This window comes from Nomia melanderi, chromosome 6 (assembly GCF_051020985.1).
Source record: "Nomia melanderi isolate GNS246 chromosome 6, iyNomMela1, whole genome shotgun sequence".
Classification (NCBI taxonomy): Eukaryota; Metazoa; Arthropoda; class Insecta; order Hymenoptera; family Halictidae; genus Nomia; species Nomia melanderi.
Genome location: NC_135004.1, coordinates 11,994,910 through 12,021,964, shown reverse-complemented (window position 1 = coordinate 12,021,964; position 27,055 = coordinate 11,994,910). Strand labels below are relative to the sequence as shown.

At 42.8% G+C, this 27,055-nt stretch overlaps 3 protein-coding genes and 1 long non-coding RNA gene across 11 annotated transcripts in view; 2 read left to right on the top strand and 2 right to left on the bottom strand.

Annotated features, from left to right (window-relative positions):
• The window catches only part of Lim1 (LIM homeobox 1), a 46,435-nt gene extending 24,364 nt beyond the window's left edge, over positions 1-22,071 (bottom strand). For all 6 annotated transcript variants that reach the window (XM_031978734.2, XM_031978735.2, XM_031978737.2 and 3 more), the window contains exons 1-4: positions 21,974-22,071; positions 20,823-21,041; positions 18,462-20,732; positions 12,454-12,646 (exon numbers count right to left, since the gene is read on the bottom strand). In XM_031978734.2, coding sequence (XP_031834594.1) covers positions 12,454-12,626 — 173 coding nt within the window. In that variant the 5' untranslated portion in view covers positions 12,627-12,646; positions 18,462-20,732; positions 20,823-21,041; positions 21,974-22,071. The remainder of the gene's footprint in view (positions 1-12,453; positions 12,647-18,461; positions 20,733-20,822; positions 21,042-21,973) is intronic.
• On the top strand, positions 20,716-23,584 carry LOC116427902 (uncharacterized). 3 transcript variants are annotated; one of them, XR_004235174.2, is made up of 3 exons: positions 20,716-22,209; positions 22,338-22,512; positions 22,602-23,584. It is a non-coding gene; the product is annotated as an uncharacterized LOC116427902 (long non-coding RNA). The 3 variants fall into 3 exon arrangements; XR_012998876.1 differs by having other exon boundaries at positions 20,716-22,272; positions 22,371-22,512; XR_004235175.2 differs by having other exon boundaries at positions 20,716-22,272.
• Positions 23,585-23,589: 5 nt separating this feature from the next.
• On the bottom strand, positions 23,590-24,944 carry LOC116427900 (mitochondrial fission process protein 1). Its single transcript, XM_031978745.2, has 3 exons — positions 24,452-24,944; positions 24,158-24,285; positions 23,590-24,088 (listed from the first exon to the last, which is right to left on the bottom strand). Exons 1-3 carry the CDS (start codon positions 24,507-24,509, stop codon positions 23,801-23,803), a joined length of 474 nt encoding a protein of 157 aa, XP_031834605.1. The 5' UTR covers positions 24,510-24,944; the 3' UTR covers positions 23,590-23,800.
• Positions 24,934-27,010, top strand: PIG-L (phosphatidylinositol glycan anchor biosynthesis class L). Its single transcript, XM_031978744.2, has 5 exons — positions 24,934-25,740; positions 25,926-26,007; positions 26,123-26,319; positions 26,388-26,518; positions 26,697-27,010. Exons 1-5 carry the CDS (start codon positions 25,428-25,430, stop codon positions 26,835-26,837), a joined length of 864 nt encoding a protein of 287 aa, XP_031834604.1. The 5' UTR covers positions 24,934-25,427; the 3' UTR covers positions 26,838-27,010.
• Positions 27,011-27,055: the final 45 nt, after the last annotated feature.

Here is a 27,055-nt window from a genome sequence, read left to right as displayed (position 1 = left end):
ACGAAAGAATAACGCCGAACGAAAATCTCCAGGCGTCACAATAAAAGCGGGACTCGTCATCGAAGGATCGTCAAATAATAAAATATCAAGCATCGGTATCCACAAAATGCCTCAGTGTATTAGTTTCTAACTCACGAGGCAATAAAATCCCAATGTTTAGGTAGACGGTAAACGCGGAATGATGGACTAACTAATTGACGAAAATTTCTATGCGTCGAGTATATATATATACAAATATATACATATCCGCATATATATAAAAGTATATAAATCCGTATAAAACTTCCTGGCCGCGTAGTGTTGTGTCTCAAAGCCATATTTCGTCGGCGGAGGGTTGAAACCGCCATACCGTGCCATCGCGACGGCAACCGGTGATTTCCACTGAATTTCCATGGATCTCTCGAAGATCGTAACGCGGGGCCGGGTTATCGGGACGAGTTTCAACCGAGAGGGCCGATTAATCCGTGAAATATCGACGATTACGGGCGAGAGGGTGAACGCATGCTTGCGAAACGATTCATAACAGTTATGCTAATGTCCCCGGTCGGTCGCGTAACACCGTGAAACACATAAAATCCCGGGGAGCGGCGACGATCCGCCGCTCCGGTTCCCGACCGTGTCCGTCCGTCGTCCCCGTTCCTCGATCAACTTTCTCGGCGTTCGTCGCTTGTTTATTATCACTTTCCCTCCTTCTGCACGCCCGGCCGTGAATGAAGAGGAACGCGCGGCGAGATAGGCCCCGATAATTAAACGAATATCATGTATGGGATTATGTAGATTCGCGAGATAGATCTAGAATCGTGAGCAACCGGGACGTGGATCGGGTCCGGAATGGTTAATTATGATTCCGAGTATTTCTGGCAGTGCTCCGAGTATATATATTATGCCGATTTTTATCCCCTCGGCGCGGAAATTTCCTCCTCGACTTTGCCGTGCATGCTCATAGACAGCACGCCATCGAAATCGTGTGCGGGAGAATGATCGCGCGCCTCCATTGTTCGCGGTAATATTTCCGAGTTCGGCGGAACGGAGTTCGGTCGGATTTTTGAGTGAAAGAAATTCGGTTCCGGTGAATTAACCGTTCGGTTGCGGTGAATCTTTTCAGCGGAATGGCAGAATCACGATTGAAGTTTCCACGGGAATTAGTTGAATTTCGTTACCATTCATTGCTCGGTTTTAATAGACTCCGCAGTCTTCGAGCGACTTTATTCTTCTAACAAATGGCGTCTGGCGGATAATGTAGCGGCAGTTTTGGTTTAACGCGAGCATAGCTTCGCTGATGATTTTCATTGGAGTGTGTTAATCGATAACTTCAATCACCTGGAGCGCGATGATGTTACGCGCTGATCAAAATTCTCGGAGGTTCTGTTGAATAAATCTATCATCTCGATGCGCGGGCAAATTATGCTTTTCGAAATACATCGTACATTCAAGTATCACTATTGAACCTCGACAAATCTGCGGTCTCTTTCGGTCGCACGCCTAAAGTAAGCGTGCACGTAAAAACTCACAAATTTCCTTAACATTCCTTTCCAATGAATAAATGACTTCAAAATACGCTAATTCCCAAAACTCCCTTGACCACGATTGACATCGAAACAACAGCATCAATGTATCCTCTCGTTTGAAGTCCTCTAATCTCTCTGAATAAGAGGCACTGAAACTTTTCATTGAACGCAGAAGCCAACTGTTCCCCCTGGCTCCGGAGAAGCAGTATGACTTAACTGCAGATGGCCGAACGAGGAGGCCCGTCTCCCGTATGTGTGACGCAAGAGGGAGCTCCGTAGTGGTTGGCAAAAACGTTCGCCGGTGCACGCCGTTGAACGCTCGATCGCGATTCAGCGCTATTGCCGAACCTTCCTGGAAGGGAAACAGCACCGAAAATCCTCTCTGTTCCTCTCCGTGTGTCCGCGGCTGGTTTCTCTTTCTGTCGGGCCATGCCGCACCGCGCCACGCCGGCCCCCGTCACGCCCAACAAACTTCTCCTACGGTTCCGTGGCGGGCGTCACGCCGCATTTATAATGTTTCCACGTTCGAGTTTCGACGGGTCCCTCCACTCCCGAGGAGGCCAGCCAGCAGCACCGCGGGTGGAAAGCAAGGACAATGGACCCCTCGTCGGCGCCCTTTCGAGACGGCCGAGAAAAGCCTCGCCGATCTATGATTGCCTTCGATCGTTTCGCCTTTGATTCCCGTGCCTTGCGCGTCCCGTTCCGTCTGGACGGTCTATCTTTCTCTCTTTCTCTTCCCCTCTCCCTCTTCTGTTTTCCGCTTCTCCATCGGCACGAAACAACGTTTCCCAGCGTCGAGACCGAAATGACTCGGTGGATGCCGATTCATAATTAATCCGAACTTTTTATCGATCGTTTCGACGAATTACTGCGTGGGAACTGCTTCGATCGGTATTAAGGAATCCTCCGGCTGAGGGGTATGTTCCTGGCGGGTTGTGTTGGGCGGTGGAAGGAAGGATTTGGTATTTTCGGAGTAGTGACTGGAGAATCAGGAGATTCGCGTGTGAAGATGGAAGGCTTGAACAGGATCTTGTGCAATTCCGAAGGAGGTACGGTAGGATGTTGCTTCTAAGCTGTATGATCCCCTTTTTCGTGTGTTGACTGTGCAAACGGTTTTATCAAAGGATAACGCGCATGTGGATCTTGAATTGCAGTAATTATACATCGTGGAAGTAATGCGAAAGATTTTCAGACAGCCAACATGGCGAACGACATCTGCTCCATTCGAAGCTAAGCTTATTTCTCATCCGAAGTTTCTATCTACCAAGCGCGTGTCCACTCCTACCGCTGTGTTCCATTACCCTTTTCTTCCTCCACGTTGGATACACCCAATCGCAACTGTCGCGTGATTTATTCCCGACCGCGCCACCGATCATCTTAAGTCCCCCAAGACATGTCCTCCAAGCCGGGTCGTTAATATTCCAAGTGACTGCTGATGATGTAACGGTATTCTTCGCGTAATTCGGTGAATATTCCCGCGACGATCCTCGTGCGAACACTAGCCGAGAGGAAGCGACAAGCCGACAAGCAGCGACCTGCGTATTCTTTTATTCGCGCTGTGGACAGTGCGAAGTTTACAATCATCGCCACGATATGCAGGGGTCGTAAATCAAACGTTTAAAATACAACCTGCACTCCTTAGAATCGGTACCAATTGCTGCTGCAAGATCACGGACCGTGTCAAAGATGCTAATCACAGTTCGAAGTCCTGAGAAGATGACAGGGTAAGTCGTGGTAAGATGGCCCATCTTTTTTAAAGAACTCTTACATCATAAATATCATTCATAATTAGTAAAAAGGACACATGCTTTATGAAAGTAAATATACATTAAAATAATGACTAAATAGGCCTCTGTACAAAGTTCAGTATACCATTAAGAACAATTGAAAATATGGATATTTAACAATATAAATGAGATCGAGCCATCTCACCCGGTATTATCCTATGTTTGTCAATTCGTTTGTCCTACCACTTGACCCATGTTAACTTGAACGCTACGCTGATTTTACGGCGTCGCCGTATCTTGGCGGAGACTACGATTTTAAGCGAATCCGCCAGTCTATCGATTTCACAGGTGAGCGATTCTCTTTTTATCAGTTAGGATCGTTATGCTAAGCAAATAGGCCTACAGGGGACCAATGGTGCACTAAGGCTCTCGCCTACACCTTCAGATTTATGGGCAAGCTTCGATGATAGGTTCTGACAGTACATTTCCGTGGGTCGGTCATAATGGATGAGTGTATATACAGAAGTGTATAAATACCAGGAAGAAAGATATTTTTTCATATGTTCACCTGCACCTAGAGGTGAAGGGTAACTTTCTTCGTTTGATCTTTGTAGGTAAGAAACGCCTTAAAGAGGGGTTTTTAGGAATCGAAGCATCAGAACAAAGTTCTCTTAGACGAATGGACTGATTATTAAATTGCAGAAATTTATCCAAAATTTCCATAGACTGATTCAAAGAAATTAATATGGGAAACGAGTTTTGTATCTAATTTCGCACTTTTATTGTTTCTTTCGAATTTTATATGCATTGAGACTCGTAAACTGGCGATCGTGAGGCGATACAATTTTCATAGTTGACCTACCCGTCATAGGCGTTTCACCTTAAACATTTTCTAGTAGTGGTATTGGTGAAAGCATTAGATAAGCCATGAGTTGCTGCCCAACTCGAAATGACTAATTATGCCTTTAGATAACCGAGTACAATTCAAATCAACTTCCTTTCATAAAAATAGGATTTTGAAGCCTTGATAAAGACTTAATTCTTCCGAATGTTTAGAATTCTTGTTTTTTGACATTTCTTAGATAAATTGCAATAATTTTACTTAACCGTAAACGTTTTCGTATTTAATTGTACTATCAGGTTGAACAATAATCTAGAAACTGCCTAAGAGGAGTGATTACATTTCTCCAATAAAAAAAATGAAGGATTACCGAAGCCAGGAGAATCAGATAAATTCTAACACTTTCATTGTTACTGACGCGTTGCGTTCTGTCAGTTGTCTCGATAATGCTACCGACACAACTGTCGCGTTTTTGTTTTCAGCGCACATTGGTCGCGGACATGTTTGTACGCTTTAAAGAAGAATATCACGCCATGATGATATATCTGGAGTTTTTGTTCATTGATTTTTGACAGCCGTTTCACGCAAATAGCGGTTGATACCGAAGGGTATTCAGATACAAAGATAAAAAAAATACTGAAGTTTCATTTTCCCTCCCCGGGGAGGAAAAATGAAATTGCGGTAGTGGCGAGAGTGTTAACTGACTCGCTGAATTGCGGCGATTTAAAAATTCTGGAAATCTGAATACCTCTACACCAATTAATTGTGGAAGTTCGCAAATTTGTAATCTTCATGAAATTGTATCCAACGTGTTCGTCCACATTGGAAAGAGAATCTTGCTAAAATTGAGTCAATAAAGTTGGTACACTTCGAAGTTCGAAAACTTCGAACATTCCGTACTTTAATTGCATCCCTAATTCCGAGCATGTGCAGAGTTCGACGCGCGCAGTTCATTTACCGGCAAACAAGGCACCGTCGGAACTGTCGAATCAGGTTCGAGCAAGTTCGATAAATATTCCGCGGGTTGTTCGATGGTAAATAAACGGCCAAACAATACACCGTGGGAAGGCAGCTTTATATTAGGTTTCTGCATAACTTCCGTCCACTCAATTTAAATATTTCAACTTTATATATATTTTAGAAGTATCGATGCTGATTTACATCGTTGAGAGCTTGGAACGGGGAACTGCGAATTAAAAGACTATTTTACCATCAATCAAAAGCGCGTACTTCTATGACGCGAGCCCACGCGTTGCGATAGTGACACGGAGAATCGTGTCCAACTGCAAATAGAAAGTTATTTCCCATCTGCAACACTCTACGCATTTGACACCGGCAGATTTTCACCGTTTCCGGTTACCATGAAATAGTGCAAACAGAAAAGAAATATAAAAATTCGAAATATAAAAGTTATTTTCTCTTCCCTTTTTTTGCAACCCAAAAATAAAATCGGTACTATTTCGCTATAGATTTCAATTCTTTTTAATCTTCATATCTACTGAAATATTTCAACGAAGAATAAAGGCTAAGTAGGTATCACTTCTCACAAGCATCATTTAGGTTCAACATAAGTAATATATACCAATAAATAATGCTTCGCAATGTGACACCATTCAATATCAATAACAAGCATTGAAAAGAATAATTAACACTTTATCTAGGGGTCGCAGAATAACAAGCTCGTACTATGCAGAAGTATCCGTAGTTGTTACTGTATAGTAAACGTCTAAATCATCGAAAGCACGCAATAATTACTCGCATATTTAAACGCACAACATCTACTCCTTAATACATTACTCAACAAAAAGGACTAAGAGAATAAAAAGAAATTTAAATCCAAATAAGGCAAGTCCGAGATAATTCGACCATGTTTTCATAAAGTTGTAACCACATAAAAATTAACCTTACAACTTAATTGCGATCTTGCAAATAACCGTCGAAGCGAGATACGCTACTGATTTATTCGTTTTATTTAAATATCCGTCTTCTCGCATTCATATTTACCTTAACATACCAACATGCCCGATCTCTCTTTACGCTGGGATTACCCCGGACTTGCTATACCCAAAAGTGCATGAATGAAACGATTACACACGCAAGAACGTCAGCATCAATATTCAGTTACGAAAGGCTCTACGGTAATCCGAGGTGCATACACAGACACACGCGGCACGTACGCATAAATTATTTAGAAAAAATCGAATTTACAGAAGTCGTGCCCTAGCGAACATCGGCCCAAGCACAAGTTATATAGCCCCGGACGCTAGCCTCGGCCCTGAGTGTCACCGTGACACCGTCATCATCTCCCCTCCCCACGGGGCCGCCAGTTAATGTTTTCATCGGTTGTATTTCGACGACGGCGCGGACCATATTTTAAGGTAATAATTTTCGGCGGGTACACAACGAACGGGCCATCGACCGCAAGCCACGGCAGTCGAGGCGGCGCGTCGAAACGGGGACATCGGTCCTTTTGATCCTGGACCCTTTCGGGGCCCCCACGGGCCATTATCGACCTTTAAGGACCTTGCTGGCGACTCGTAGAGCCGGTTACCATAACCGCGTACCGTTTCTCTCCGGCCCCGATACCTTCGGACCTCCCGGAGGTGTTACAGTATTCCCAACAGCGATTCGCTGAAAGAAGGGTGGGGGGACGGTGAGGGAGGAGGAAGAGGGAGAAGAGGTGGAGGAGGAGGAGGAAGGGGAGGAGGAGGAGGAGGAAGAGGGGAACAAGCTCTCGTTCGAATCGAGAAAGGACATCGATAGATTCGTCCCGTGTCGTGGGAATCGACTCCCGATTCGCCTCCTCCCTTTTCGTGCTTCCATTTCGGACCTCGCGGCTTCGTTACCCCGCCACTTTTCATTCGTTCGTTCCTCCGTTTATTCGTTTCGGTTGATTAAAGGTCCGGGATCGAGATTCTCTAATTATCGCGATTTTAATATACTCCCGTGCCCTGAGAATTTTACTGAAATGTACTTGGCACGGCGCTTTTGTCCGCTCGTTGAAATCACCGGGGTAGATTAGCGATCGTTTGAATGGCCGTGACGCGATGGATCCTTCCACCGGCCCCCGATCGTTCTGAACGGAGCCCGGGCGAAACACGGAGCGGCAGTTGATTAGACGCGAAACAAATTATGATAATTTGAATGAATACGCTAATAAGTGAAACATGCCCGGGGTACCATTTCGCGGGAGTTTATCCGCCGAGGTTTCAGGGTACCGCGAACGTTTCCTTTTCGCCTTTTTGTTCGGTTTGTTTGGATTCGCCGATAGCCGGAGGGGTTTTTTGATTTCTGAAATCGGCTGGAATTATCTTCGATCGGAACGACGTTGTGCGAAACTTCGGAATCGAAAGGTGACCAAGTAGAATTGAAATTGCGGTTCGTTTTTGAGGAACTGGTGAATGGAGGCTTGGTATGGAACAAGCGGACAACGAGTCGCTTTCGCGTTCGACGTAGAATGAGGTAAACTCAAGGATGCGACGAGTCAGATCTCTGTTACATTCTAATTAGACGAAGTTCGAATTGCCTCCGTTAAGAATATTCGTCATTAACGACTGTACAATAAGATGCAAATTGATGCAACGAAATTAGGATCCGCGAGGAATAACTAAACCCGAGGGCCGAGGAGCGTACGGTCGCCGTTGTGAGGATTGACCCAGTTTACCTTGACGTCTCGTAAATCAGGAGAGAAAAGTGCCATTACCAGGAGGTATCGCTTGAATATAAAAACAATTTCTGGTTACGTTAACAGTAGTCCGGGGGTAAAACGGTTTCGCTGATCCGAGCCCGAGCATAATTATCATCGTGTTCCCTCCGTCGCGTGTGTAACGGTTAGCAAAGAGGATAAACGCTAATTAACGGGACGTCGCCGAGTTATTTTCGACTCGGAAAGCCTTTCCACGCCGATCGAGCGTGGCCTCTACTCGCTCGTCTTACATCTAATGAATTTTTCATCGGGATGAAATGCAAAGTGGCTCGTAAAGTATACAACACGTTCGTTATACACCCGTTCGTGTAAGTATCAAAGGGCCCCCCTTTCAGACGTCCTCCCCACGCGGCTGCCCGTGCTGCACGGTCCTTAGCCCACAAAGGGGATCGTTCATCGCTTCCAGAACTCACGGAAAGAACGTCTCCCTTCGATCGAACGGTGAGGTGGACGTTTCCATTCGCGGGAAATCGAACGGTGACGCCTGGCCACTGTCGATTCCGATCGAATTCGCTCGGAATGAAGTTCTCGGATTCAGACAGAAAAGATGACTGTCTTTTTTATAACTATACTTTCCTTTCCGTACCTATTCATACGCGACAGATATTGTTAATAGTAGATATTACTTTATTCTTGATACACAGATGTGAATAAGAATGGAAATAATTATTCAAACTAAATGTACACATGGACACCGGTCTGCTTGTAAGCTGCTAATTAATGAATATTGAGTACCTGATCGCAGCATCCTTGCTGTTTGTCCAGTTTTCTACTTCAATTTGTTAATATCAATCTTTTAACGTGTACAATCCGTGAAACAGAGTCCACCAAATAAACATTCTATGGTTTAATAAACGAAGCCACCGACGATCGGTTACATAAGCAGCGACCTAGTCCTCGGACTTCCTCGATTCGCCCAGGACCACGATACTCTTTCTCGGCTCGTTACGTTCGTCACAGATGTCTCCTCCCGAATCACAATATTCTAACCGCTCCGCGCGCTGCCCGGTTCGTTACGTGTTGGTTAACCGATACAATATCCTAACTCAGACCGGCATTGTGCTCGGGAAAAAAGGCGACGAAGCCGAGGATGAAAAGAAGAAAAAGACCAGAACAGAGGGGAAAAAATGGGCGAGAAGAGAAACCAAGCCTTAAATGTTCCCAGCTTCTTTGATCCGTGCCCGTAATTAATTTAAGTGACTCGCCGCTGCTTTTTCGCGCGATTTCTTCTCCCCGATCCGCGGCAAAAATCCATGGCCGGAGCGTAACGCGGCCGACGACGAGATCTTCACGCTTCGGGACTCCGTTTCTTGCGCGAATGTCAAGGTTCCCGACGCGATAAGGCACGATTTTCGGATGTTGCGAGGGTTCAAGCGGATGATTCTTGCCGCTCCGCGCGTAGCATCCTTACGCGTGACCGGCAGGAATCATTTAAGCAGCGAAGAAGTAGTCAAGCACGCGAATTTTTCCTCGATATATATGAAAAAAATGTAACTACCGGTAACGCCAATTCTCTGGATGTTTCTTAAGCCTAAAACGAATTACGCAGTTCCCTATAAAACTAACAACGATACCATTAACGTGACTTCTTTCGATGGTCGCCTATACGGGTTAACGTGTTAAGACGTTAAAGTCCACAGTAAATTCAAGTCTACCACGATCTCTAACTCGTTAACGCGAGAACCGAAGAAAAAAAGTCGTAAAGAAACTGTCTGAATCGATAAATAAAACAGGAACACCTAATGGATCGAATTTAACTATTGAAAACCGAGAAGTGGCTTCCTTCGTGAACTTCAGATAGAACCTATCGAGTTTCTTGCGTGTTAGTGGCCAGCCCCAGAACTTTCTTTCAAAAAGACGACGAAAAGCTTCCTCGAGGACAACTCGGTACAACGAAGCTTTCCTCCTCGATAACCGGACACTTTGAAAACTGGTCTCCGCGCAGCATTATTTCCTTTTTTTTTTGCGCAATTATCCGTCACGCTCGAGGAACACGCTTTTAACGACTGGCCGGCGGCGCGATCTGGAACCGGGACCATCAATCTCCCCCGCGTTATAAATATTCGATGCGAATCGAGTTTACAAAATAACGTCGACAACAATGTCCTAGGCTAGACTTGCTGTCTGGTGGTCTCCTTCGCGGATATTCGTACCTTTTTACCGGCGTCCCTGATCAGCAAGAAGCAAATGGGACTTGATCGTTCCCCGATTAGTTCCGTTTGGTAGCTCGTAGTCTTTTTCGAAGCTAAGTATACGGGTTTTCGTGACTGGACGATCATCGCGACCGGTGGTCCCTGTTTTGAAGAAACTAGGATGGACACTTTTTTGATATTGTCCTTGCAATTAATACCTCGCTTCTTAGGTTTTTCTTATATGTTCAACAGTAACCCTTCCGCTGTTAAAGGCAATTACATCCAGCCAGTGTTAAACACTTGTTGCATATAAAGATGTCCGGAGACACTTAGTAAAACGTTGTTCCGCTAATAAACGATCACAAATAAAATATAATTAACTCCTTGCCTTGAATAAATAAGTTTTATAACGTGTACTAAACGCTAAATACAATTATTCGTGAAACAGGGTATACCTAATGGTAACGTATGCTCCAATTCTATGCATTGAAACCGATACCCACATCATAAATTACGTTTCATCGGTCAGAAAAATTATACTTTCCAAAAGAGTTGTTAATACAATTCGGAGTTCCCAACACGATTTCTTACTCGATTAATCAACTCCGAACCTTGTCAGTTGTCCGAGCGCGAACACGCTTTCGTACGTGGAACACTTTTAAAAAACGGTGATCTACGTGACAAACCGATAACTTTCAAAAGCTGCGCTGCAAGTATACGCATTTTTCCGAGCGACCAACGGTATAGCACAGCTAAAGCGAAACGATCGGGTCGGGGGTAGCGCCGGAATCAAGATACAAGCTTTTTGCCCTCCTTTTTTCTCTGTTGCCGACGTTACGGAGAAACGCGAACGAAGGTTTGACGGAATGGCTGACAGCAAGTGGACCGTGGCCCACGGGGTCAGGCAACGATAACGCGGCCGATTTTTGCCGGGTGCCCCGTGTCGGCAGGGAGAGAGAGAAACGAAGTCGAGCCTGGAAAATGTCAAGGCCCCCCCTTTCCATTCGTTGCGGGATGATTTTTCTCGCGCGCCGAACAAACGTCGCCGACGCAGGGAAAGAAACGTGCGACAAATGTCGCGGCGATTGTCCGCTAATGCGTCGATCGTAAATCTTTCGATTTCCCGCGGCGGCGCCCGTCGCGTCGACGGCCTGGCAGCGGCGCTCGGCTCGCAATAGTTTATCTAATTATGCGAATGAGAAACGTCCGGCCGCGCGCATTGGCGAGCCCCGGTGCCACTGTTTTCGCGCAGGCCGAAACGGGCGAAAAAACCTGCCGGCTACGACTTGTCTCAACAAAGATCCATCGATTCACGTCCGGTGTTATATGTCAACGGTTCGAATGCCAATTACGCGAACGAGCGGCACAACGACGAAGGGGTGGGGGAGGGGTGCGGCGGCAAGCTGACCCGATAAACCGACGACAGTGCGCTGCTGTCTCATTATTCCAACGGAACCGATTTCATGGGCCCGGTATGGAGATTTTCTGAACACGTATGCCAGTTGCTAACCGAATACTTTACGGTGGCGGGCATTTAAAATAAGTAGTTTTTAATCAGTCGTACAGCGACCGGGGATTACGGTGGACGGCGTCGAGATTTGTGAAATCGGCGTCGATGAGGAATCGTCGATAGGGATCTCTCTGTCGAGTCCGATTTGTTATCTTCGGGGCCGAACGGTGAACTTGAAACTGGTGCCATTAAATTGTCAACGTTTTCGAGCCGGAGATATAGTGTTCAGGACAATTAACCCGTTGCTTTATTATGTCGAGTTAGAGACGTGGGAGCACGCTCCGGATCGGGTTTAATGAATACGGATATTATTGATCCTGTTCGATACGCAAAGAAATGCTACTGGAAGAAGTGGGCTTTTTTATTTGAGAATTATTAACGGCGAAGCGGCACTGGCGAGCACGGTTGCGAAAGAAATCGCGAGGCGAGGGGTCAAATCGATATTTCAAGCCTAGACGCGTCTGCAATCATTCATTTTGAAAGATTTTATGCTCGACGAATGGCGGCTCTTTTGTGCGCGATTTTTGTAACGGTTACCCGTCTACTAAATGGACGTTGCTTTCTCGTGATTCTAACGTTACACGGGATGCTCCGAATAGTCGGAGTATTTCGAAACGAACGAATGTGGAACAATTGAATAATCATCGGTACGCTCAACATACTTCAACCGTGTATCAACACTTTCAGAGTTACAGATTTTCAGAGAATACTAATTAAAAATAACAGAAAGATCAGCCAGAATGTTACGACAAACATTTTCGCAAGTGACAACGATGAAGCCAGAAAAGGTTAAGTTACCCGAAAGATTTCATCTTTGAATCGCTAACACTAACGTTCCATTAAAAGAAAATATATCTTCCAATTAATCTACAGGAGTGACAAAACAAGAATGGTACAAAAAAAAAGAGAAACAATCCCACGAGCAACGGATCTTGTAAACGCGCGTCACTCGTGGGATCGTGGTCTCAAGGTCGCCCCGGGTGTCAAGAGTACCATCGTCGGGATTTAAAACAATGGCTGCCAAAGTACCTGAAGAAGTCCTCCCTGCAGAAGAGTTTCGCCTCCCTGGAGAAACACTTGTCCTGCAACGCGGCTCTGCAATCGAAGCAGCGGACGCACTCGATGTGCCATGCTCGGTCCAAAACATTCAGCAGGTACTGATCCATAATTGGTTTGTCGCATCCTGCACATGACAGGAGCATCGCCAAACCGCGTCTCCCTGCTGCGAAAAGAAAGAGAGCATTCGTTGAATAATCGTGTCGGGGCCGCTGCTGGTCGCTCGTTACCGGTTGCGAATCAGTAAAATTCTCGTTTCACCCCTCCCCCGCCTAACTCCTCTTGTGTTCCGGCGGTACTGGCACCCGTGACTTGACGAGCCGTTTTAATTCCCGTGCAGGTTGAAACGCGCCACCGCGGAAAACGAAACGAGAAAATCGTGGAAATTCAGGGCGAACGCGTTCCCGATCGTACCCGCGTGTGTTTGCGCTTCGCGTTTTCGAATTGCGTGGCAGGCGAGTTTTACTGGTTCGGGTTACCGTGCTTTAGAGGTTCCACCGGTTTAATTGACAACCCTTCGCGGTCCTGTGTCGGGGCGGACTCGAAAATATTTTACTGATTTATGTCATATTTATTTACAGTATTGCGACTACGTTGTCTGTGGATAGTTATCGCCGTGGTATTTTTCCGGGTACCGTAATTAAATTATTAGAGGGAAATGGAGAAGGTTGGAGTATAAGTGAGTTAGATGACGTTGATGCGAGTTTAACAATGGACGCGTTAAGCGCGCGAATAAACGTGTACGTTAATTCGCTGAAGAAAACGCATCTTTATAACGTTAGTCATTACGAAATAAACAATTCGAGGTAGGTAATTTTATCTACTCCAATTATCCCAGTGTTCAAGTGTTATTTATTTCGGGTAATGTTCTTTCTTCTTGTTTGTTTGCATTCAGTACTGATAGGTGATTGAGTGAGCAACTCGTATGTAACAATTGAAAAGAATAATAGCGGTACGATTGGACGCCGGTGTCGGGCGCAAACCGAACACGTGCTCCCGATCGAATTTTAAACAATCCCTATTACCGATCAGATTCCAATTTGAAGGAAAACCTCGGCAGCGGTCGCCGCGGCCGAGCACGTGCATAACGAACAGCGCATTGTCCATCGACTTTTTGTAATTCGAACGGTTTGATTACCGTGCAGCATGCCGGACGGAGCGCCGAGGCGCGAGCCCGAGAGAGCGACACGACGCGACCGTTCCTCCATTGTTGACGGTGAACCAGCCGTGTCTACGCGCGCTGCGGAAAAACAATCGAGTTTTCACGAACGATTAGGAACAAACGGGGCATCGATACGTAGAATGCTAATGTTACTTAAGACCGAACAAAAACTAAGGGGGAGGAATAGCTGAAATTGACAACCCTTGTCTTACCATTTCTGCCCAAAATACAATCGCCGAACATGCCGGGCTGTTGATTTTGATTGAAAAGAAAAGTTCTTTGTACAGGAGTAACGCTACTTCGTTTCAAGATGGAAGTATTCGGTAATATTCAAACTTGCTAAAATTCAGTTTAAAATCTTCAGCAAGACTGACTGGATAGTATTGGAGAAAAGGATTAACGATGGAGTCGTTATGCTGAAAACGTAGATTCAGTCAATACACCGGTCTTCGTCGGAAACGTCCAAAATAATTTTTAGCTTTTAAGCATTTTTCTTCGAATTCTGATAAAACGTTTGGTTTATAATTTATATTAATATTTCTACGAATAATCACGACATTATCTGTAATAAAAGATAGTATCGATTTCATGGAAAATTGACTCATCCCTCGTTAAGGTGTCAAACATCATGTAACACAGGTTTTTTCTCGAGTGACTTTAATATCGTCGTCAACCAAATGTTTACAATACATCCTTAAAAAGTGATTTCAACCAATTTTATATACGGAATCACATTAACAAAAAAGATATTTCTCTTTTTCGTTAACTCTCGAGACCGAATAAAGCTCAAACAGAAACGTTCTCATATAGAATAATCCGTACAAAACACACGTATGCAAAATACAACTTTTACACGCGAGGATTTAGGATATAATACACTGCGAATTAACTAAATTAAGTAACGTAATAGAACCGAATAAACTGTATAATGTATTCACTCGGTGCTTCAATAACGTTTGCGCGTAGAACACGGGACTCGGATAAATTAATACAACATTTCAGTAGACTCAATTATAAAACACGCACCGCTGATGGCTGCATAAATAATTACAACGGCTACTCGTAGAAACAGCTTAACGAATTTAGTAATCATATTCGGATCTTCGCGCGTAGATCCATTAACTGTCAACAATCATTGACCCCGTTAATGTGTTTCAGTACCGGGAGTCACGTCGATAATTACAAAACGTTGTCAACGTTCAGATTGTCCTTTGCTACGTTCCCTTCCCTGCTACGTCGCCCCCTCTCTTTCCTCCCTTTCCGTTTCCGTGTCGTGGCTCTCCCTCGCTCACGATCTCCGACTTCTTTTTTCGCCATTGCTGAACCCTCTAGGGTTCACTCCTCTCTTTTTTTCGCGGTTCCCACCAATGGGCGGAGAGTTCCTCCCTGCCGGCAGGGTTGTCAACCTAGCAACCCTTCTCCCACCCTTAAGGTCTGACCTTGCGCATCTCATCTCCCCTCGGTTTCGCCGGGAGGGCGAGAAGAAAAAGGAGGAACGCGAGAGTCGGCGGCTCGACCCGAACCACCCCGCAGTTACCTCAAGATTTAAATCGTTCCACGCGAAATCGACTTACGGGTAATTCCTCCGGCGAAATTGGCTTCCCAAGAAAATTCTGTGTTTCACGAAAAAGGAAATCTACCCGGTGTCCGCGGCGGAATTTACCGACCGACCCGACCGGCGTTCGCTGATCATACCCAGCGGGGAAATAAATCAAATAACCAGAGTGAACTTTTCCGCTGCGCGAAATGTCGTTTTCGAAATATAGGTTCTAGAAACTCGAATACGCGCCGACGTAATTCATGATTGATGAAGTAACTGAACGTTAAACGATCTGGATTTGGGTTTTAATATTATTCTCCGTTGAAAGTGGAGTCTGTTGCTTTGTACTGTTTTATTTTAAGCTGTACACCGATCCCGACCGGTTTTATGAATCCTGCAAGTTTCTTGATGATTCGGAGTGGAGTTTTAGAAGCTTAAAATGCGACATCAATTTTCTAACGGATGATTTCCTAACTCGTGTCTCTTGTTAACCAAAGAAAGACTTCGTAGGTTTTTTATTTTTTTATTAAATCTTTTTAAGAACGGTATCTTGTATGAAAAATATTCTCCATTCCTTAATCAACTCTTTTTTAGTTACTCTGTATCTATTAACTCCAAACGTCGTACAACGTCTTAAGTATCTAAATTTACATCTTGTTTACACGCTAAAATTATGATAAACATTTCCAAAACACGCGCACCTGTTCCTTAGTTCTGCGGTAATTGATTGTTCGGGAAGTGCACACGAAATTTCTCAGGGGCCAGACCGAATCACCATGAAATTCGAAATTTTCACATAAATTCGACCATGTGAAAGATCCAAGCGGATAACGCTATCAGAAGTGCATCCTTTAATCCCGTTGACCTTCCATTCCCGAAATCAGATATCGTGAGCCGGTTTCACGAGCGGAACGCGAAAAAAATGGGAAGAACAGAGGGAAAGCTCTGCTCGAATCCTCCGAAACCAGATTAGGATTAAGTCTACGTGAGACGAATGCCTGGATCGTCCGGTGAAAACGGTTCCGATTAATCCAATTCCTTGGCGTGAAGCACCAGGGCGCGTGCCACCTTTTACCGAAACCGCTTTATCCAATCAATAACGACTCGAAATCGGCTCAAAGAATATTTGAATAGAATTCTATTTGAAATCATGCGCAGAAATTTTATTGCGGTCGTTGGAATTTATTCCCTCTCGTGTTGAACGTCTCGAAATAGCCGCTCCGAAAATATTTCTCTAATTATTACCCACGAAAGAATGAAATTAGAGAATGACATTTTATTAATCGGTGTTAACCGAAAACATTCACACTGTTACGAGTATTCATTCGTGCAATTATTTGCATTTATGAATCAGTGTGAGAATGTAACATTCGAAAGAAGAAGAAAATACTAAACGAGTCTCGTAAAAAAGTAATTAATTCTGGACAGACTAATGGGGTGTATTATTTCATGTCTCACTTCTTTCATATAGAATATTTAAAAAACATGATGGTCACTTATGATGAAATGACAACTACGCAGATGATTTGGACAATTAAATCTGCCTGTGAGTGACGATATTCTACCATTAACATACTTGCTGCCTTGTTTGACCTAATTTGAACAAATGTGCGAGCCCGATTGTTCGCAGTGGAACATTCGTAATGCACTGTAAGTAAAACTATTAAAACGATACATCATTTCCAGCAAATGCTCCAAACAGGAGTTTCCGGGCGATGATGATAGCAAGCGTGTTAACAGGACAACATCGGTAAATTAGAAATCGATAGCACATCCGCAAAGTCGGACACGATGTCTCCAGTGTCAATATTTTTCTTCGAACCAACCCCTGGGATACATAAACGCTCTAAAACCCTTTCACGACTCAAGTATCCGCGCTGTCCACTGCTCTCGGAAGGAGAACAAAGAATTCGCAAGATAACGGTACGCCAAAGGCGCTGCACGGTTCTACGCGATTTAAAAGTTCTCGCGGACGATCGTGCATTGTAACTAGACCGCGAGAAATTCAAATACAAAATATAAGTCCGCGATCGATCCGCTGATAATCCTCGGTCGGTAACAATCATGGGAACGGAGACACTGAACCGAAAAAATGATTATGTCCCATTAATACGGTGACTGCATCACGAGTCTGGCTACCGTCGCTAGCAGCGCAGTCCTGTCCCTCTTATAAAACCGGTGAATCTTTAATCGCCGATACATGTAAGTATTGGTTTTAATATTTTTCAGAAATTACGTATTCAACTTGGTAACGAATATCGTTACGATAGGGGGCGTGTCAAATCGTTGAATTGACGCTAATAAGTGTTATGAATTAAACATCGATTCTTGAACGACAAGTTCCTCTCCGATCAGTGCAACTCGCTCGAGGATAATCGGCCACGGACGTAATTTTACTCGCACGTCGCAAGACGACGGTTTCCTCGAATCGCTGGTTCGTTACGTACAATGACGCGTGTTCAATCCTGTCCGAAGCGAATTCATCCTCGTTAAATCGCTGCCCACAAAATGATCCACGGGACGATTCATCACCGTGGGAGAGAGGGAAAAATGACGAATTTTTATGACATCCAAATTATGGCGCGATCAATCACGATAAAGGAAGCGAAGGATGTTCTTGCTTTCGAGGAAGACTATTCGAGGAACCACCCTTTCGAACACGAGACGTCGAAGACTTCCTTCGGAAAGGAATTCTTCGGTCTGCTAGATGATTCGTTGTAGCTTGGACTACTGTAACTAGACCAAAGTGCAATCTTTTCGCAACTGTAGCATTCATCGTTCCGCTTGACAGCCATAATCGTCATTTTTAAAAGTTTAGAACTATAAAAGATATCGGTGAAGTCGGACTGCAAGAAGATGAACGCTTCAGTGACAGAGGTCGCGCATTACAGTTCTCCAATAAACCAAGTAAAATCGCAGTTCAACAGAGATTCACCGTATCAAAGAATCTACCGTTGAAAATCATATACACCATCATATTTTCGCAGTACCAAAATATACCTGATGTTCTATACACTAAACCTATTAATCCCTTGAAGTCGCAACAACAGTCCTTTACTTCCACCAATCTCTCAATTCTTTCGCTAATTAAGGTATCAGAAAACATAGTAAACACCACATTATTATAATTACAATCATTACAGTGCGATAAGTAACCATTTTCTCTGTGGGTATTTCAAAAAAGTCGAATTTTCGGAAGGGGTTGAACGGCTAAGCGCGTATAAAGTAGAGTAACCGGTTAATTAAACATTATTTTAGAAAGCAATGAAATCGACTTACCTATGTTACAAGCCTGGGTGACGGGCAGGGGTGCGCAGCAAGGCCCGCCGAGGGTCGCGACCCTTATCCGGGGGGTACCAACCCCCCCGGGGCCCCCTCCCCCGCCACCGGCGCCCCCGTAGCCCTCCACCTCCCCAGCCGCGACTGCGGCCACCCCTGCCCCCACTCCCTCGCCGGGCCCGGGACCACCACCAGGCCCACCTTCCACGGGCCCGTATCGGCCGAACGGTCCCGAGGGCCCCAGTGCACCCACTTTTACTGCGGTGTTATCCCTACGGCCGTTAAATCGCACTTCTCACACTTCCCCCCGTTCGTTGCCAGTTTTCGTTTTTCTCTCCCCCTACGCGCACTCGATATTTCGATCAAATCCGTTTCCCTTGTCTTCTGTCTTTAAGTAATACCATCGACCTATTTCTCTGTTTCGTTCTTATTCCGTGGATACGTATCTCTCCCTCTATGCACGATCCTATGTTCACTGTATATAGTTATTCTTCCCCTATGAATCTTCGGTTCGATCTAGCGACTTTTTCTGGTGCCTTCTTTTCCCTTTCCGTGGTTCCCCGTTCGTCCCTCTTTGAACCGTACTCGTCGAAGGCTCACTGATTATATGATTCAACTTATACCGTCCGCGAGTCCGCTTCGACACTAGTTCTTCAACCCCTCGTGTCTCTCAGCTGACAGATCAGTACCGTCGGCGCATCGCGGTGACCCGCGTATGACGACGCTCAAGATCGTTCCCTCTTGGTTTTAGACACTCCGCGGTCGGACATGACGCCGCCGATGGGACCGGTATATCGTAACGGATCTGTCAGACGCGACGTGCGCGTCCGCGCGACGGACCGCATCAAACGAGTCCCGCGATCTGTCCGATAGTTTCGAAGTCTGGAATCCTTTCAATTCCGTAAATATGAGTGCTGTCTCGGCCAGATGAACGACGCTCTCCGAACGACCACTTTGGTTTTTCCTTAACGAAGTGCAAGCGGCGTGTGTCAATCACGATGAGCAGCCCGATCTGCGGATAGATATCGATGAAACCGGGCGAACAGTGTGGGTCCGATAAGCGGCATACGGACGAGGAACGCGGCGATTCTCGAGCACGCTCGCCTCGAGTTCGCCAGCCAACTGGCTGCACCTGTGACAGCCGCGAGGGCCCCCCTCTACTTCGACGAGACGTCGCGCGCCTCGCCGAAACCGGGTACGCCCATTGGCCACGGCCACGGCGCGGGACCTTTCGCGCTTCCCACCGATTGGCTGGCTAGGCCCCGCTCGGGCGTAGCCAACCCCGTGCGCCGTCAGACATGGCCGTGGAATGGCTGCGGATCTATCTCGCGGCGCACAGGACGCTTCTGTCGTTGCTACTGCTTCTCTGCTGCTTCTGCCGACTTGTGTTGTTGCTCGAAATAGCCTGCCGCCTGATTCTCCTCGTCTCTGACGCGGCTATCGATCCCTCTTCGGCGTATACCGAACAGAAGACCGCCGAGCGAAATGCCACAGGTTTCAAGAGAATCTTTGCCTCTCGCGCCCGCGAAATATTCCTCCCTTCCTCCTCCTACTCCTCCTCCCCGTTCCTCCTCCTCCCTTCCAACGCCATCCCACTGCGTTCCCCCCTTTTGCCCCTCCGCGGTTGCTTCTTTCGCTGTCCTTATTGCTCTTGTTGCCATCTCTTGCCTCTCTCTTTTCTCTTTCAACCTCGATACTCTCTGATATTTCCTTTTCGTTCCCACTTTTTAACCCTCTCTTTTCTACCCCGCGAATGTTCCTTCGATTCTCCTTCTCTCTCACGCCCGTTATTCGCGCCGATAGCACGTACACTCGCGTCCACGCGTGTGTCCGTGCGTGTACGTACGCGCCCTCTGTTCCCGACTCACGAGACATAACCTTATCGCCAGGCTCGTTTTGTGACGGAGGCGTGTACCGAGGCGACGCGTTGCTTTCTATCGATTAAGGACCTCTTCGCGCTATTGTTCGACGGTTTTAAGGGCCGATGTTGCGGACTCTTTCACCACGCGAGCTGCTGGCGGCAGTATTCGCGAAGAACCGTGAGCCGATAGACGATTAACTTTGTCTAACCGAGACCAACCGGAATTCGCGCGTGGCTACCTTTCGTATTGTTCGGTGAACAATTAGATTTACTTGTTACAATGCCTAGGAACTGTACGATCCAATGGGATTGCGCGACCGTCCACTTCCTTTATGTATCCCTTGTTTGACGTGCTTCTGTTGACACACGTTTATCTCGATTTTTTGGCAGAATTTCCCGGGTCCGATACGCTAAAATACACAGCGAACAAAAATGTTTAATGGTTGTCTCCGTGCCGTCATAATTAACCGTAAACAAGTGGCTTCTATAAATTACATTACCATGGACTGGTTAAGCTTATTACAAGGGTCGACCATAGACTACTGAAAAGCTGTCGACATTATTATAGGGTCCCGTGAAAAATCGACCGCCACTTAGATGTGTCAATTTGTAACGGGGCGCCCGTAAGTATAGCCCTTTACCATCCTCCTTTTGTATATGATGACTCTACCCTTTTGATAGGGAGCTCGTATTCGTTTTCCTTTAATGAAAAGTGAGACCTGAAGGAAAGAACGTTAAAATGTGTTATTACGAAGTGCTAGTTGTGATGATATTACTTGTGTAGTTTCAATTAATCAAGAATTCTTCAAATTGGTTTCTCTACCGAAATGATACCTTACTGCGCTACTAATGGACTGTTTCAGTGATATTACTGGAACATACCTGGAAAAAGAGATACATTCAAAATTCAAAATTTTTCATTTAACATGCATTTGAACTACGAGACACCGATCAAAAAATCCAAACAATTGAGTGAGTATCTATTACAATGGTACGTCAACAGAATAGTTGTCCACTCTATACAGACTAGCCAAGTGTCATGAACCTCGGGAGGTGGGAGTAAGATTGGCATCTGTTCCGAGCGCGTTGTATTTACAAAATTACTCGTTCGAAACGAACGGCTTCATCGTGAGAACGAGCCGCGCGGTTCGCAACGAACCACTTTACGATATTCAGGATAAGAACTGTTATTAACACGCTTCTCGTGAGTTTATTGTCAGATCCCGGTCATTCCCGCGTCGCGCTACCGTATTTCGTGTGCCGCGATCCGTACAGTTACCAGCAGTCGATCGTGCACGACGTTATCGGTATCGAAATGCACTTCGAGTTCATCCCGTTATTATTGTATCATAAATCTCCCCGTAAACGGAGATACACGGAATTTTGTAATCAAGGGGATCCTCGAGGCTCGAATTCTTTGCACGTTTTATTCGCGTCCCGGCAGGCAGTAAATCCTGTTACGCCAACTGTTAAGGGCCAATAAAACGCGGTAATACGCAATAACTGTACGGGAATTAATTAACGCAAAATTCATACCTATTCGCAAATCAGATTCTACTTAACCCCTAAATATTTCGTCTATAACACGCTCGAATGGGTCGAACGAGCGGAGTATACTTGACTTTACGAGGAAAAGAAATTTATACGATACCTGTACATGCATGACACAAAAAATAAAGAAAGTAAATAAAAAATATACGGTAATGCAAGGAAATGAATTCGTTTGGCGCCGGCACGAATGTATTGCCAGCGATCGAAATAATATTGAATCGATACTATCGACTCAAGTCTCAGAATGATCATTTTGTATCGATCGGCATCGAACATATGTAATCGATATCGATTTAATGGGTATTAATGTTCCATCAATTCGTTTGGAAATTTAAGGTATATATATGTACATATATATATATACAAGTCAAATAAAAAAAAATGAAAAAGTTTCGAATGGTAAATAAATTATAATTTTTTTTTTGTCGATAATTAACTTTTACATTTCTTTACATTGATTACAGTGTTAGTGATTTTCTTTTGATATATACAAACAGATATCACTAATCGAATGGTTTGAATACTATCGATACGCTTGTATCCATCCAAACACTACTTGTTGATAGTTGAAATTATTGTGTACAACACGCAATTCTATAATGTCATCGGATGCGTTAGTCGGTCAACAAAAACTGCGAGGTTAGTTCCGCGAAGAGAGAAATACGATCAGTTTTTCTTCTTGACTGACGCGGCGATTGTACTTGCTAGAAAAAAACTATATGTCACAGGTATGACAGGCTATTCGTTCCTACGCAACGCGGAGCTATTGTTCCGCGGCTAGCTAGTCCGGCCCGACAAGACGATAAATGGGAAAATGAACGAGGCCTGCGAGTTACGATCTTCCGTGCACGGTAATTATTCTTGGTTTTCCAACGAATCCGTTCGGCTTATTTTACCTACGAGATCTAACGAGAAGATCATCAACCTGAATTTCTAATATGCTTTTCGAAATTGTTATTTATAATTCTACATATAATTGTACCAATTTTTAGTTTTCATTCTATTCTTGATTTTTAAACAAGTTCCTTGCGAACTGATGAAAAAAAGTACAAATGCATATTAATCGTTAAATATAAACAATTAATCGCTTCAAAAATTGATATCTTCACTGTGTCTGATCATATACAGAATAATGCTACTGTCTGTGCTCTATTCACGGAGTCGACAAAATTTGTACCTGTCAAGAACACAAATCGTATTTATCCAGTATTTGTTTCATTTTTGTAACGACCGCAATTAATCTGTACATAATATGTGTAATTTATTGGTCAATTATGTATTATTGAGGAGTTGGTACTTACTTAGCTCACTATTCACGAGTGGTGCCTCTTCCAAGCTTTTTCCATGATTTACAGGTTTTTATTATTGTTATGCATACATGCATTTACAATATAGTTTCAATAACAATATTGCAGAGAAAATAATAGAAGCGTACTACAAAAATTAAGAATGGTAATATGTCGGATAAGATTTCTCCTTATTCATAATATAAAACAGTGCAATTTTAAAAAATTACTTTCATTATTGACGCATTATAATATTATGCCGTAAAATTAATTATTTATGGCATTATATTTATTAATTAATAAAACAATAAAGGATAGATACTGAATTTCATTTATAGTTTTTTTTTCGTGTGAGTAGAAAAGGTCGGGTATTAGTCAGACGGATAAGGATATTATATGAAACTATAAAACAACGGGAATAACAATACAACAGATTTTTTATTTGCAGGGCTGGCTGCCCTGTAATATGGAAATAAAAATATTTAATGTATAAAATATAGTAAAATATATATAATTTCCGTGTATTGTACTATTGTCTTTTTTTAACAATATCATAAGCCATAATACTTTCTTTTTACTTGGAAATTTATTAACTCTAAGATTTATCGCCTAAAATTTATACCTATATTTTGTATCAATGGTTATTTAGGGTGATAGCCTACCCACTTTCTATAAGTTACATTCATTGCTTCATCCACTATATGGTCTATGGGCTGTATTATGAGAGGTATAGAAGCTAACCCAATTGCAGTTGATATCCACCGACTTCTTAAAATTGGATTACAAGTATTTCTTTGCAAACATTGGACAGCAAAACAAATTCTGTTAATTGTGAAACCAGGAATAACAACGGATGCAAATGTCTGCCACAGTAAAGTGTCAGTCATGGAATATAAAGCATTTTTAGTTGCTTCAGCAGATGCATTTCCCTAAAACATAATTTTTTTACATTCACGTGATGTAATGTTTTAAGATATTCTTTTTCTCATTTAACTTACATGATATTGTTTCCACCCTTTGTGGATTGTATCTGCAAGGACGTACCCAGTGGCCACAGCATAACTGCACCACACAACTGATGAGGGTACTATGGGTCTAAAAGCCTCACCCACTTCATTTGCATATCCTATAGAAATAATTAAAATTTATAAGAAGAGTCTTACATAAAATATGAATCTGAAAATAAGAAAATTATGGATGTTAAAAATGCTGACAATGATAGTGACTATTATGAAATTCAAACTATCAATGAAAATTTAAATAACATTGTGTGATAACCTGTCCAGTATTACCCAAATATCTTACAGGTGTATCACGAAACACGTCCACGTCCTCTTTTCCCTCGCCCATAATGAAATCTTCAAATTTTATACTACCCGTATATTGAATGACATAACCCAAAGTAGCGTGTAAGGATTGTTCGATATTGATATACCACTTATGTCACATTGGCGTAGAGTCAATTAATGTCAAGTACAAATTAGATAAGTTGTATTTCTAACGATGAACTTGAAATTTTATATTGTTTTCAAATATAGAAACTATCTCAATCTAAATTTGTATATAAAATACAAAAAGAACATCGTTTTGTCAACAAAATTAAAATAAACGTCACATTTTGGATATAGGGGATTTTAAATCCTGGACATCCTGTAATACTGCGCGGGAAAAGTTTTAGATCATAAAATCATAAATTTTTGTACATTAATTGAAACTTGTATATAAATATCTAGTTGCCCAGTACAAATTGAGATGAAAGGGGGACAACAAATTAGTCCCACTAATTCATCATCATGAATTAACCAACTTTCATTAAGAATATTGCATAATGCGAACTATTTCAATTCGTAAAAAAATTTCAATTTGTAGGCAAGAAATAATTAAAAATATTCAATAATAATTGGAAATTGCACATTGTATTCAAAATGTGCTGCTTTTACACTTTAAATGATCACGATTAAATATAAATACGTTTAGAAAAAATTACGCAAAATCTGTACAAAAAGAAACAAATTGAAAAGAATGAAAAAATAAAATATCAGAAAGATCGCAAATAAGTATGAACGAGCATTATAATAATAGTTTGTATCGACTTACACAAGTATGGCGTCCAATCCTATTATCTGGTTTCTGTACGACATAACCTCACGATGTTCCGCTAAAGAAAGAATTCTTATCCCGAGCTTCCAAAGGGTAGCAAGCTCTTCCAGAAATATGACAGGACCGTGACACTTGTAAGTGAAAGTAGTTCGTACGTCGTCATTAAAAATGTTAGATTTCGATTTGATTAAGGAATACTTTAGTCTGCAAATTAATGAAGCAATTTGTTGGTGGTGGTATTATATAAAAGAAATATCATGGCAATTGCTAATTGCTATTGTTGCCTATTTTTGCGTTTGCACTTGCCTTTATTCAATCTTGAAGAAAGTCAGCCACACAGCGTGGCAGCTTCCAGGTCCACCCGCTAGAATATTGTTAGTTACGGCTCATCCTGATGATGAAGTCATGTTCTATGGTCCGTTGGTGTACTGGGTCACAAAGTCAAAGGCTAGTGAGCTGTATCTTCTTTGTCTTACCACTGGTATGAAGTTTTACTTGTTAATAATAACACATATAAATATAATATCTATTTATCTATTCTGTTGATATTAGGTATTGTGGTCTTTTAATAAAATGCAATTTGTAATTACATTAGTCTATTCATCACTAAAACAACATTACTAGTAACGAAATAAATTAGCTTCCTTTTGTAAAATATTCTTTTAGGTGGACATAAAAGGAGGAAAGAGGAACTATGGGATTGTACAAAAATATTAGGAATTCCTGAAGCTAATGTAACTATAGTAATGTAAGGGAACAATTTCACTTAATTATTCCGCAATATAACTTGTTATTACTTATTTGTATGTAGTCACAATCTATCCTTCTAATCTTCTATCATAGTTCAATAAATGCATGTATAGGAGTACAGAGTTACCTGATGATCAAAATGTACAATGGCCAACAGAAGTAGTGGCGGAATATATTTTACAACATGTAGAGACTTATAAAATCAATGCTGTTGTAACATTTGACAAGCATGGCATAAGTCGACATAAAAATCATATCTCCCTATACTTTGCCATAGCTGCATTATGTATTGAAAAAAAAGTACCATCTTGTTAGTATCATTTTTTAGAATACTAAACTAATACTACATTAATACTAAGAAACATAACTTTTTTTCAGATTGTAAGTTATACGTGTTAGAGTCTGTGAATATAATTAGAAAATATGTACAACTCATAGATTTACCAATTAGCTTATTAACTGCTTCATACTGGTATTTAGTAACATACGATCAAAGAAAAATCATAAGAGTAAGTGTCCAGGTTTTGTGTTATTTTTTCTAAAACTTTAAAATTAATTTTATGCATTATAATTAAAAACTTCATGATGATAAATCCTTTATACCCTCATTGATACTATTAATTCCTATATTAGTGTACATTTTAATATGAGTAAAATATATTTTGAAGCTGTTTCTTGCCTTTATAGAATGCTATGACTGCACACAAGTCCCAATATGTCTGGTTCCGAAAATTGTACATGATATTTTCGCGGTACACTTTCATCAATACCTTCCAAGAAGTCAGTGCACTCGATCTGGAATTGGATCTCCAGTTTGACGACGATTAACTTACGATTCATACAATTTGTACAAATTGTAATTAACTGTACATAATAAAAAGAAAATTTGTCTATTGATAAACAGCAAAGAAGCTTTAGGATTTAAGGAACACTTTTAAACTATTTTCAAAAATCGTATATACGAAATAGAAAGTAAATTTTATTCAATCTTACAGAAATATACAAACGTTTAGAAACGAGAATTGTATCGCATAGTTTAAATAAAA